General features: G+C 39.6%; 1 protein-coding gene across 1 annotated transcript in view; it reads right to left on the reverse strand.

Moving 5' to 3' along the window:
• Positions 1 to 226: 226 nt before the first annotated feature.
• The window catches only part of MPDZ (multiple PDZ domain crumbs cell polarity complex component), a 156,602-nt gene continuing 142,696 nt past the window's right edge, over positions 227 to 14,132 (reverse strand). The window contains exons 34-45 of the mRNA XM_080819599.1: positions 13,229 to 13,374; positions 12,402 to 12,485; positions 12,075 to 12,268; positions 11,241 to 11,388; positions 9,538 to 9,624; positions 8,403 to 8,493; positions 7,429 to 7,472; positions 6,448 to 6,570; positions 5,143 to 5,247; positions 4,464 to 4,576; positions 3,530 to 3,653; positions 227 to 1,667 (exon numbers count right to left, since the gene is read on the reverse strand). Coding sequence (XP_080675725.1) covers positions 1,521 to 1,667; positions 3,530 to 3,653; positions 4,464 to 4,576; positions 5,143 to 5,247; positions 6,448 to 6,570; positions 7,429 to 7,472; positions 8,403 to 8,493; positions 9,538 to 9,624; positions 11,241 to 11,388; positions 12,075 to 12,268; positions 12,402 to 12,485; positions 13,229 to 13,374 — 1,406 coding nt within the window. The 3' untranslated portion in view covers positions 227 to 1,520. The remainder of the gene's footprint in view (positions 1,668 to 3,529; positions 3,654 to 4,463; positions 4,577 to 5,142; positions 5,248 to 6,447; positions 6,571 to 7,428; positions 7,473 to 8,402; positions 8,494 to 9,537; positions 9,625 to 11,240; positions 11,389 to 12,074; positions 12,269 to 12,401; positions 12,486 to 13,228; positions 13,375 to 14,132) is intronic.

A 14,132-nucleotide genomic window follows, 5' to 3' on the forward strand; every position in this document is an offset into this window, starting at 1 on the left:
CTGCATTAATATAGTGCCTCTGGAAAACCAGAGAGAGACAGGACACTTCGGTATTAGGAAAACTTCTGGATGTAAGAAACATCCAATTTTCATCATGGCGTCCAAAGTTTTGATTGTAACTTTGGACACCATGTGTTCAGTTAGACAGGATAAAAACCAATTTTAAATTGTAAATCTTGAACAATATAATGGAGTTTTTCCCAGTAAAACGAACAAACAAAAAAATACGCCTGTTTCTTTATTTGTACACCATGAAACTTGTTATTTATTCACTTCAGTTCTCCATTTACACAAAAGTGCTATAATAAAATATCTGTACACTACTTCTGTTACAAATATAGATAATATTTAAAGTGACTTATATATTCTAATGTAGGAGTTTCACGCTCTAAAATGGGAATGAACACATGATAATTCCTCACCAGTTGTCTCAATAAACAGCTCCATCTGTTTCCCTTAGTCTTAAACTATTGTATTATAAGATGTTAATATAAGGCAATGAAATGAAGTTATGTTAATCCCCTTAATTTTTCTATCAATTTACTAATGGCACACAACCAAAATGATTACTAACACGTTGCTTTTTTCTCTGTCATTAAGATTAATAGTAATTGAAGACCAATTGCACAGTGTGCATTTTTAGTGTTGCATCGGTTTAAACCAGCATTAAGGATTCAGAGAGACTTCCATGTTCCTCCATGGCTAGCACGGCTGCTTTCTAGAGAAACTACAGTCAGTAGTGGGTGGCATCACCATCTTAGTAACAGAAACATGGAAATATTTTGTAACAGGTCAAAAATAAAAATGAACATCAAGATTTGCATCAGCTGTGTTCTTTATCAACTTAGGACACTGTTTCATATAATTGCTATTTACTCAATCTTAGGAACCCACTTTAGGAAGAAAACACGTGTATATGTGTGTGTATATTAAAGGTAGGAGATGCAATGTTTTATAATATTCAAATACTGTAAATACTGAGTATTTTTTAGGATTTCTAATAGAGATAACTGTTTTCTTTTCTAGTTAGAAATGGAGAGAGGAGTTGGACTGATGAAATGAAATATTTTTTAAATAAAATTTGAGATTTTCTTTATTTTACATTTTCATTCTCACCCTAATTTACTAAAGCCATTTCTCTTACGTTCAGTTTGGAATTATTTTCTTCTTGCTCTATAAACACATGTTCTCTATGAACACATGCTCAGCACATCGTAATTTCTGCACACGTGACTGCCGAATGTCAGACATCTTTACAAAGGACAGGGCTTACCCACCCACACAGTCCTTCCCTTTGAGTTTATGTTCACAAAATCCAAGGAGAAAGGAAAAATGATGCTAGGTTGCAAGAAAATCATTTCCACATGAGAAAAACAAACTTCAATGGTACTTCCCCCCTCCTAGAGTTCTGAAGAGCCTGAAGAAGATGGCACAGGGAAAGTCATCCGCGAGATCAGTTCCGTTCCCTTCACAGTGTGGGACGGAGCAGGGGGTCGAGTTAGCCCCACTCTGCAGTAAATTCAGGAGAGAACCATCAAAGTGACAGTTCCCTTCGTCCGCTTAAGGATGGCCACAGCTTCTTCGTGGGTCACCCCTTCCAGACTCTGCCCATTGACAGCAATGATCTGATCACCCCTTTTGAGACGCCCGTCTTCCGAGGCTGCTCCCTGCAATTATAAAGTAGGCTTGTTTGCTTCTCAAAAAATGCTGCCTCGCAGCTACAGAACAGAAAAAGATCGAAACAAGAATGCAAATTGCTCTACATGTACACACACATGCCCTCGGTGCTCCCCGGGTGCTCCACAGATATAAGCAATGATGAAAAGACACAAAGGAGGTCTTGGTCCTAGATGGTTTTAGCATTAAGATTCCAACTGCAGAGAGAATCCAGCAATCAACAGATTAGTTGGATGGTTTTTTGGCCATTCGGCACAGCAGTTGGTGGGAACTCAAATTAATAAAGAATATTTGGGAATTTGCCCAGGAAGAATGATTTCATAGGACCCAGAGTTTTTTCATCCTGTAAAGAAGGTCTACAGAAGACGACAAAGGACTGGACAGGAACAAAAGCAGGTTTACAGGACATGGGCATGAGGCCTTGGACCCCGAAGGTGTGCAGAAACATGAAGGCCACACACACGTTGACAAGGGCAGGGTAGAATGCGAGTCCTAAAAAGTCTAACTATAATTCTTTCTGCGGCTTGAAGAGGCTGCTCGAGTGCTTGTTCTTTACTTTCCCAGGGCGTGTGGAGTCTTCATATTTCTTATGGGCCTTAAAATGATTCAGATTAAACACAGACATTGCTGTGTGAAAAAGAATCCCATCTTAAGGCATGCTTATAGTAGGCAATTATGCAATTAAATATAAGATTAAAAATATGGAAAAGTTAATGAGGAATCCATAATGATGAAATTCTTAAAATATGTTCTAACTAGCATGCCTTAAATAAATTGTTCCAAGGCTGAGGAAACGGACTGCATGACTCTTCTATTCACTGACAAATGCTGTTTGTATTTTTGGACATACCAATGGCTTTTAAAAAATCTCATAAATTAAGCCTATAACTAGGTTGCTGTAGATACAGCACTTTAAGTTGGTTAAAAATAATAATTCTTTTTCAAAATAATGGAATAAAACCTCCATAGGTAGGCACTTTAAAGGATGACAGTGGTAATCTAAAGCCCTGGGTCAAACTGTTTAGTAGGCCGGCTGTAAGGTTTGTTTGCTCCTTTGCACTGTAAAATCATGAGGTTCCAGATTTTCTCCTGCAGGAAATTATGTCCAATTTTGGAGCTCCAGAAAAAATGTCTTAAGAACATATTAACAATAATTATATGGGTTTGCATTATTTTAACGGCTTCCCCAATGTTGCAATAAATTTATTCTTATTCTAAACATGCTTAAAATAGCTTACTATATCATTACAACTAAATGCAATTTTTTAAAAAACTGAATTCCCTAATTGCAAATAGCAGATTTACTGCAGGTGACATAGCTTCTGGATACTCTGCAATTTTTTCAGTTGTGATTTTTCTATTTTAATCAATAAAATTAAATGCAGATAAATCCTCTATTAGTTATTTAACCTGTGTACCTATTTTACATACTTTTCTGTGTCTGTTTTATATTACCAAACCAAAAAAACCACAAAGGAATAGAAATGCCAGCCCTCTATAGCATACATATTTAAAATAGACCATTTTCAAAAGACATTCAGTCATAGGCAACCTGTTTTCAAAGGACAAAAAAATCAGGCATTACTGTCGAACTGAAGTTCATTAATATTTTTATTGCATATTGTCAAGTGTTCCCATGGAATTTCAATTTGAGCCTATTTTCCTTTAAACATAACTAAACCTCAAATTGAACAAAAATATTTAATGACTTGTTCCTGAAGGGAGTTCCAAAAGAAAATGATCAACTGTTAACCATTTGGCGTTACCTCAGGCCATAAACTAATAAGCCAGCTGCTGACCACTATTAATGAATGTTTGGGGGGACGGGGGTGGTTAAAATGTGCAAGCTTACCTTCGCAAACACTGTTTTAACATAAATGGGTAAGTCTCCATGAGGGCTTCCATATCCTCCTACTATGCTGAAGCCTAAACCATCTGGTCCTCGGTCTAGTGTAATAGATTTACACTGAGGAGGTCTACAGGATAGGGAAGAAAGATAAAAGGTTTTCGATTTTTAAATTCATACCTGTAAGTTACAGATTATCTGACATCCACCTAGAACCAATACAAATCTCAGTGCTGACAGTGAGTATATCACGGGTATTTTGGGGATGCCTGTACTGTCCATGCATACTGTGCTCAGTATTTTAAATTTACATAATCCAACAAAATCCTATTTAACACCCTACATCTATTACTCATTTACAGTTCCCCTAAACTAACACGTTCACAACACGTTCTCATTGCAGGCATGCACATTCTTTCCCCAGGTTCTTTAAAGGAAGAAGGTTACAGCACAGACCTCTAACGGTGGAGTAAGTCAGAAACATTAGGACTCCCAAGCTCAGAGAGAAACAGCCATTACGAGCAATGTAAAGCCACATCACATTATTTAAAAATTCTCAAATGTTCCTCTCTTCCCCTCTCTTTATGGTTAAACTCTTTTGTACACGCATGCTGGGGAACTGTGAGTTTTTTAATCAAAAGGATGATTTAGTAAATGGGTTGGTAATGCTGGAATTTCAAAAGGGCAGAAGGTTTCAAAAGGTTCCTTCCATGTCACACAGGGTGGTGATGTCAAGATGAAAATGGTCCCCAAAGAACGCAGAGCCAAAACCGTGGGAAGCGCAGTGGCACGCTATCTGTCTCTACATGATAAACTAAGTCCATGCCACCATTATTTAACAGTTTAGAAACACTTGGTTTTCGTATCTCAAACTTCGTCTCCTGTTTTTTCACCTTTGTGTGAATGGTAGGGACACAGAAACCACAGTATATGCACTCACCCTAAATCCTCCTGGAATATGCTGCTTGACGTCAGCCCAGTGAGAGGAAGACCAGAACTGGCCGGCTCCTGCTGATGACCTGTGACCACACTCACATCTCCTCCAGCAACTACCTGTGCACAGGAGAAACAGAGAAAGACATGTGTTCCTGTGGCTAGGAAGGGAGATATCAGTAACTCTCCTTCAAAAATAGCATTTGGATTAAAACATGTCCTTTATTGTCCACTTAATCATTTCTGTGAACCTGATATACAACATAAAGAGAAATTTCACAAGGTCCAGAGGCCTCTCCAACTGACAGGAAACATCTTTTAGTAATTCAATTCTGCAAAGTTCTTTGATGTTTTCAAACATGGTCTCAAATGCAGTTATTTTTTTTAAAGAGCTTTAGAATAAACAGCCACTCATACCACTTAACATTCTAGCCATTAATCATTTGCAGCTAAGACCCTGTATTTTTTTTTCCCTTTAGATATAAAGTATCAAAAAATGAACGCATCAGGATAAAATGCTTCATACATACTTTCTCGGAACTCTCAGTGTAATCATTTATGTTCGTGGGAAATATTAAATGAAACAATATCAGGAGATTTAAGAACTTTTACTGCTCTAATGCTTATAGCTCCTGTGTCCTCTAGCCACCCAGACTGTGAAGAGTGCTTGGGATACAACTCTTTACCTGCATTTCAATGGAGCCAGAGGCATTTTTCAGTAAGTTAACTGCTTGGGTGTGAGTCATCCCCTCCGTGGAAGTGCCGCAGATAGTGACAATCCGGTCCCCAACCTGCGAGGGAGACAAGAAACCAGCCATCTGCTAAGGCAGACGTGGAGAGTGAGGCCAGGACCGGAACAATGATCTCCCTCTCTCCTGCACATCACGTACACACTGCCCTCAGCAACGGAACTACAACCGAGGAAGCGGATAATTTCAAGAAGTAGCCACAACAGAAAGAAGCTGTCCATAATGAAGGAGTTGGGTAGTCTCCAGGGGAAGGGCGGAAACCATTCTTCCCTCTCTTAACTTCTCCTGGGGAAGAGATAGCTTCTTATTAAAGAATAAAATATCTGATATCATTTAAAACCCAGAATTTCTTTAGACGTTATTATGACACACGTTAGCTGCGACTCCAAGTCAGCTGCGACTCAAGGCCAAGTCTGACCCACTGCTTGTTTTTGTTGACAAAGCCTGGATGGAAGACAGCCCTGTTCATTCATCGCTTTCCCAGGGTGGAGCTGAGCCGCCGCCACAGAGGCCCAAGTATTCACGATCAGTCCGGCACAGAGAAGTTTTCTGCTACGTGCAATTACCGATTTTTAAGTGTCAGTCAGTCACAAGTTCAGATATCAAAAGAGATTGAACCATTTCTAGTTTAGGGACTAAACTAAGTGGTTAAGTTCTGAGACCCTCTGTGACCCATGAGGCCACACAGATTTTACTTCATTGAGACCTGAATGGAATAGTCATCTGATTGCAGAAGGGACAGAGAGCACCAACAGGGCTCCACCTCAGCATAATCCCTCAACTCTGAAGCACGTTTTGTATAGTTTCACTATGTAAATCACATTTATATTAAAATTCTGCAAAATGGATGACCAATTGCAACATAAATGATAGTTTTCAATTTAATGATGTTGCAGTGGCATTTAAGCCAGTGACACGCGTAAGGAGAAAATTTCATCTCATACCGGTGTTCTGAACCACCTTGTTTTAACTTATTTCACAGAGTTGGAGACAAGTAGAAAGTAGTAAGAAACAAGAGCAGATCTTCCCGTCTCATTTACTTGTCAATCTGCATACCACCGCAAACCCTCCTCTCGTCGTTTTCTTCACCTTTGCTCAAAGCAAACCTGCCACGGTCAGATTAGGGATTTAAAAGCAGATACAGGCATTGAAAACTGGCTGCAACAAGTGATGACATTCAAAGGGTTTATGAAACCTTTCGCCAGATTTGCGAGGGCTGCCGCGGTTATGGGTAGAACTTACTCTGAGTTTCTGGGTCTGAGCTGCAACTCCATTCGGGTGCATCATTGCAATAAATATAGGAACATCCCCAAGTGGGCTGCCCACTCCTCCAGCAATGCTGATTCCCAGTGAGTCAGTAGGCCCCTGGCATGCAAGAGATGAAAATATTTCAGTCAATGTGGTATTTTAAATTGATGTTTGGTTTCTTTGGCCCGATGCTGTTCAGTTAACTCAGGTCTTGGAGGTGTGAGGTAATGAAGCTCAAGGAAACTGTATTACTTCATTTGACATGGGTCCTTAGTGTGACTTAGGAAAAGAAGCATCTGTCCAGGAAATAAAAGGAATCAAAACACATTAAATGAAAATCATTCTGTGGAGATGATGAAAAGCAGGTACACTGATGAAATGAAAGATCCCAACTTTGGAATCAGAGAGATCTGTCTTCAAAGCCAGGAACCCACACTTATAGATGTTGGGACCTGACCAAGTTCAGCCTTCCTAATGAGTCACTAGATGTTCACGGACAAAATGGAGCTCAGAGGAGCCCTCTCAGGGGGCTCACAGAAGATACCACACAAGACAATGATAGCATGATACGTCTACAAGAACGCTCAGCAGAGAGCAAAGGCTCAATAAGCTGTAGCTGCTTTTATGTTCTCTCTTGTGCACGGCTGTCCAGGGAATCTGTTTCACAGGAATAAGAAGGATCTGTCGGAGGCAGAGAGGCTTGCTTCGCAGTACGAGAAGTGAGAGTTGGGGCGACACCTTGTGTGGGGTTGGGTGGAAGCCATTTTTGGCAATACAGGATACGTCAACCATGATTTTTCATATAAGGGCCTATGACCAGGAAATTCAGTGAACACTACTGTGGTATCCCCGCTGTATACAACACATAATTTTTCTGATGCTATGGTAAAATAGTGAGATAGCTAATAGGAAAATACACATGGAGATGCCCCTGAGGTCAACAGAGTTTATACCGTTCTCTCTTCCCCAAGTTACCTTTTTTATTTCAACTGTTCTTAATCCCTGTATTTCAGATGCCACTGTAAAGTGAAAAAAATATGGTTATTAAAGTATTTTCATGTTCAATTAAATTTTAGTCAATGCCTGAAGCTGGAAAGGAACTGAGATACAGTATATTTTTTATATATATATATATATATTTTTTTTTTTTATAAAGAGAGAGGGTTCTCAAAGTTGCCAGTACATATGACTAAATCTGTCTCACACAGGGAATCTTTATTTTTCCAGTTGGAAAAATGTGCATACCACCCCATTTCTTCCTTCTTATTTTAATCGTTGATTATATAACTGCATAATCCACTTTGAATGAGTCAAGGGCAGAACAGGCTTTGGATAGAAAGACACATGTGCACAGCTGAGAAAAATAAAGTCATGGACACATTAAAAGGAATTCATGGACTTAAGTGGCTAAATTTCTAGAATATTAGTCACATTGCAAACAGAGATTGCCATATGGTTAGTTCTTCAATTTGAACAACTTTCAACTAATGCTCCAAGCCAAAAAACCCTCTGCATCATGATTTCATGTAATTAAAACACAGGAGGATCATACTAATTTTCTCAATCAAAATTTTTGCAGTCTTCATGGAAAAAGAAGTCTTCACTTAATAGCATCTTCTGAATTACTGGTGTTAGATTAAACAGAAAAAGGAAATAAAAATCAAGCACACCAGTCTGCTTAGTAAGAAAAAAATCACAGAATCAGGATTCTAATGTTTAGTATATCTTATAGAAAAAAACAACAAATGGAAAAACTAAACAACAAAGACACAGCTTCATGTTGTTCAGAGTATTTGCTGACACACACCTTTGCACCCATATTAGGATATGAAAAGATCTGGGGAATGAGAGCTCAGAGGTAAATTAATATAGGGGGAAAAAAAAAAATCAGTGTTGGTTACCAAAATTCAAACCAGTAAATCATGCTGAAAATATCAAACCAATCTTACGTGCATTCTTCTTCAAGCTACTTTCTAGTGACTCAGAGGTGCTGGATCCAGAAAGTGGAAAAGTGAATGATGACAGGCTGCCTTCACTCATCTACAAATACACAACAATTATTTTAGAAAGTGTTGAAGTAATAATATCCCCTAAATACCACTTATTTCAGAACTAATTTTTTTTAAAGATTTTATTTATTTATTTGACAGAAAGAAAGAGCATAAGCAGGCAGAGTGGCAGGCACAGGGAGAGAGAGAAGCAGGCTCCCCACCAAGTAAGGAGCCCGATACAGGACTTGATCCCAGGACCCCAGAATCATGACCTGAGCCGAAGGCAGACACTTAACAACTGAGCCACCCAAGTGTCCCAACAGAATTAAATTCTTTTAATGCATCTAGAGAGAAATGTCTGTGAAGCAACAGTTAAGCCACAGTGGCATTTGATAATTTGAAATCTAATGATTTTTTTTCTTTTTATGGAATAATTTTCCTAGTGACCTAAATAAATTGAAGCTAAAAGAATGAATGAGATTGATTCCAACAAACTTAAATTTAAGTGGCTTTTCATAGATTTATAGTTTCATTCAAGCTAAATTTAAACTGATGCTGTACACAGACTGGGGCTTGTGAAGAAACTGTAAAACAGGGTCAACTGGAAATGAACGGTAGTGTTGAAGGGCTGAGTAAAGGGTCTTTAAGGATAGGCTGACGCAGACACACATGAGGAGGGGCGTGCCGCAACCCTGAACAGACAGGGCCATGAGCTTCATCCACAGTGGCGAGCTTCTACGGTTCACCTTACATCGGATTTTTTCAGTTGAATACTGATAAATATTTGTTATAAAATCTTTAAAAATACATCACCTTGGTAGGTTTTACAGATATTAATTGGTTAATTTGCACAATTATGGGAAGAGAAACAAAGAACAGTTGAAAGGAAATTCTTGAGAATGACTTGCAAACTACTCAAGGGCTCCACTGTGTTCACCTGTCCACGCTCACCCATGGCTCTTCCCACGTCAGACTGCAGCCTACTCTGCCGAGCTGCCGGAGGCCCCGCCTGTGTGTGGACCCCATCAGGGCCATCGTGGAGTTGCTCTGGCCCATGGACTACATCACCCTGATGAACCCCACAGCTACCCACCTGGCTGCTTTGAGAAGGCCTCCTCTCTGAATGAAATGGACCGGCTTTGATTCTTCCAACTTCCAAAGTCACTGTGCCTAGGGAACACTAGTGGAGTGGTTGTTTTAGGAAACTGTTTAAATAAAATGCTACAAAAACAGCATGGAGTTTCCTCAAAAAGTTGAAAATAGAGCTACCCTATGACCCAGCAATTGCACTACTGGATATTTACCCTAAAGATGCAAATGTAGTGATCCGAAGGGGCACATGCACCTGAATGTTTACAGCAGCAATGTCCACAATAGCCAAACTATGGAAAGAACCTAGATGTCCATCAACAGATAAATGGATAAAGAAGATGTGGTGTGTGTATACACACACACACACACACACACACACACACACACACACAATGGAATACTATGCAGCCATCAAAAGAAACGAAATCTTGCCATTTGCAATGACATGGATGGAACTAGAGGGTATTATGCTGAGCAAAATAAGTCAATCAGAGAGAGACAATTATCATATGATCTCCCTGATATGAGGAATTTGAGAAGCAGGGCGGGAGGTTGCTGGGGGGAAGAGAGGGAAAAAAATGAAACAAGATGGGATCGGAAGGGAGACCAACCATAAGAGACTCTTAATCTCACAAAACAAACTGAGGGCTGCTGGGGGGTAGGGGTTTAGGGATAGGATGGCTGGACACAAGGGAGGGTATGTGCTATGGTGAATGCTGTGAAGTGTGTAAGCCTGATGATTCACAGACCTCTACCCCTGGGGCAAATAATACATGTTATTTGTTATATGTTCTGTGTTAATAAAAAATAATAAATAAATAAATAAATAAACAAGACACTATAATCATCTTCGGGAGTACATAGACTCCTTAGGGTTAGGTTTTTGAAAGGCCTCCTCCTTTTGGGATTTCCATAGACAAGGATACCTCCAATCCTTTGTGGAAAGAGCCTTTCTAAAACATAAAAAAGAATAACATCAAGCAGCAGCAGCAGCAACACCCAGTGTCGGTCTCACGACCTCATGGTTCACATGGAGACTGTTTGTGCTGAGGAGAAGAGAGACTGAGAATCGAGCTACTGTCTCATGAAGCATACTGGTTTAGATATGCCAAATACACCAACTCAAGGCTTACAAAACAAAACAGAAAGAGTAAGACAACCATGACCATGACAACTTGTTTTGTCCTTAACAGATAACTGGGCAAACTCTCTATCACCACACCTGCACCCAACAGACCGATTACAGCATCCTGACATAAGCCATATTGCTATAAACACAAAATAAGAATTGAAGACAACTTCCCTGTGACCTCTGACACAGAAATCACAGGCATGCAAAAAATACTGCATCATCTAAGGTGGAAGCACAGTGAGATATTTTGAGATCCTGGATTTTTGGAGTTAGACATACAGATTTGAATCTTACTCTCTGATTTACCAGCTCTGGGGCCTTAGTGGATGTCTACCTTGAAAAGCCTTTTACTTAATAATAAAAAAATACACAGTATAATAAAGAGCTATTACAGATTTATTATTTAGAAATTTATCACTAAGATATGGTTATCTTACCTAGAAATGTGACTCATTTGAGAAAACATTTTAAATAAAGAGCACTCAGTGCTTATTTGACTGTGGTCGCCCAGGGAGTATCTCTTCCTTCTCCCATCCTGCCGCACAGAGTCCTCACCAGCCTTCGAGCTTTACCTTTAGCAAAGCAGCCACAGCCTCCTGGGTGGCGTTACGGACGTCCTCTCCATTCACCGTCAGTATCTGGTCTCCCTGCACCAGTCTTCCGTCTGCATCGGCAATCCCTCCTTTGACAATGTCTGACACAAATACTCCAGTATCATTTCTGTAAACATAATTTGGAATTTCATCTCTTTTCTGAAAAGTTTCTTTAATCTGCTTCCTCAACCCTTTTCCTCTGTTGCTACAGCTCAATTACAGTGTCTCTGTCTCTCATCAACGGAATTTTTTGTTGCAAGAACATATTTAATTCTCATTGACCAAATCATGACTTTTTTGAGGTCAGGAACCATGTCTTATTTAACATGTTCCCCAGAACTTAATGTATTCCCTGTCACACAGCAGGTGCTCAAGAAATACCAAATAGGGCGCCCAGGTGGCTCAGTTGGTTAAGAATCTGCCTTCAGCCCAGGTCATGATCCCGGGGTTTCGGGATCGAGTCCTGCATTCCTGGACTCGAGTCCTACGTTGGGCTCCTGACCCAGCAAGGGGTCTGCTTCTCCCTCGGCTCCTCACCCCACTCATATTCTTGTGCTTTCTCGCTCTCTCGAATAAATAAAATCTTTTAAAAGAAAGAAATACCAAATAGTTTTTATCTAATAGCCTCAAGGTCCCCCAAAAGACTGACTTAAAAAGTTCAAAATGAGGTCTTTAGATTAGCTCCCTTCCTGAGTGGGCTGACTACAACTACTCGCAGAACACCAGCAGCTGATAAAGATTTGACTACTGCTATACAAGGGCTGAAATTCAATCATTTCCAAAGATCATGAGGTTTGCCCTCTTCATTCGTACCTTTTCCCAACAATACTTAATCCCAGGCCTTTCCCTGGCTTCTTCTGTAGCTCGACAGTGAGGGTATCATACACATCTTCCTCTTTGTACGGAGCCTCCTCTCTGTAGAGTGTCAGCCGCACTCTTTGTGGGGTCTGTCTCAGGACATTAATTGCTTCATCATGCGTGGCCTTTCTCAAGTCAATCCCATTCACCTGTACGGAAATGGGACACTGTGAGGACCCAGGTCTGTCAAATAAGGAAAGAGCAAAAAGGAAGTGAAAGAAACAAAGGAAACAGAGACCACCCTCCCCAGAGTAGCTTCTTCTTTGTTAATTATAAAGGTACCTCTAGAATCTGATCTCCAGCCCAGAGTCTTCCATCTTTACAAGCTGCTCCTTCTTCATAAACTTCGTGGATAATAATGGCGCCCTAAGGGCCCAGATAAAACATATTCATGCTTTAGCCCATCCTTCCTAGGACTGCTAAGCAGAAAGGAAGTCAAAACACACTGTACTTTTAAATATAATGTGAAGGGTTACATACTCAATGGATCCATAGGGAGTCATATCAAAAGTCAGAGAAAAGTATAATGGAATTTTTGCTACAATACTCAAAGAAGTTTACATATCTTTCTAATGACAGGGACGTATAAAGAAAAAAATTATGAAATACAAATCATACATATGTACATATAATAGGTATATATCACCTTTCCTATCACAAATGAAATCGATAGATATACTTCACTTTTCTTAGCCACAAATGCAATAATTAGATTTTAAAAGATTTTTGACATTTAGAAAATTTTGTCCATAATTATTCAGTTTTTCAGACTCCTTTCAATATGGGCCCAACCCAACCATATCCTGTCAGTAAAAAGGAAATTAAAATATGGCAAAGACCAGTAAACTAACAGAAATATTTTGAACCTAAAAGTTCACAATCACAAGTGTAACTATCTTATTGAGTCACTACTCACTTACTTAAAATAAAAGTCCCCGTACCCAGTTTCCGATGTTTGCTCTATGAATTAAAATAACAATGAATGATGCATTTTTCTAAGCCTCTATGTTTCATTTAATAAAACAGATAGGACTCTCCCTGATAGCAATCTCTCAGGGCTCACTGGAGGCGCTGCTGTGTATCTGAAGCACCGCGGGGAGCGTCCTCACCAGCAGAGTGTCTGACCCTCCAACGATGCTCAGGCCCAGCCCTGTTCGCCCTTTGGAAATCTCAATTGTTGTTTCGCAGCCTGGGATAATGGGGCAGGTTGCAGGATCAGAAGCAAAGATCGCTGGTGTTGATGACCTGCTTGTACCTAAAAATAAATTTTAAAATGAAATGAAATACAAACACAAATTGATCAGATGGTATAAACAACAAAATCCCCCCCCCCCCCCGCACCCGGTTGCCTGTGGGGGACAGAGTAGAAAAAAGGCCCAAGGTTACAGACAAGGAAGATTTCAAATTTACCTTAATCTTTTAGTTATATTTTAAACATATCAAACAAAATGATTAAATCATCATTAATTTAGGGTGGTGGATACAAAGTTACGTTTTGCACTATGGTGCATTTTCTAAAATGCTAGGGATGGTACGTGTAAAGGAACAAGAGCAGAGAGCTGAGCTGAGCCTCTGGTTTCATGCTGATATGCCACACTTCACAAGAGCCAAACAACCTCTTGTGAAATTATTATTTGTACAACTCAGTACTGAGGTATGTAGTGTTCATCTAAAAACACATTCTGGGAAGACCACAAAAACACAAAGCATATCATCATATCAGTAATTCTGCTTGTGGTGCCTGCATTTCAAGGCTTTTTATGTTTTGATTTTGGTTTTCCTTTTCTTCCTATCCTAGAGCATCTCTTCTTATGTAATCAAATCTGTGCACATAAGCAACTGGATTTAATATCTGAATTTGTAAAACAACAAGTGAGACTCACAAGCAGTTTCTTTCTTTGCGTGTCTCACTTGATGTTTTAGAAATTCAGATATTAAAATCTGGTGCATATATGCTCAGGATTGAAGAGATAAGAATAGGTTATGAGAAAACAAGGAGAATATAATTTCAAA

Source organism: Martes martes, assembly GCF_963455335.1.
Source record: "Martes martes genome assembly, chromosome: 12".
NCBI lineage: Eukaryota > Metazoa > Chordata > Mammalia > Carnivora > Mustelidae > Martes > Martes martes.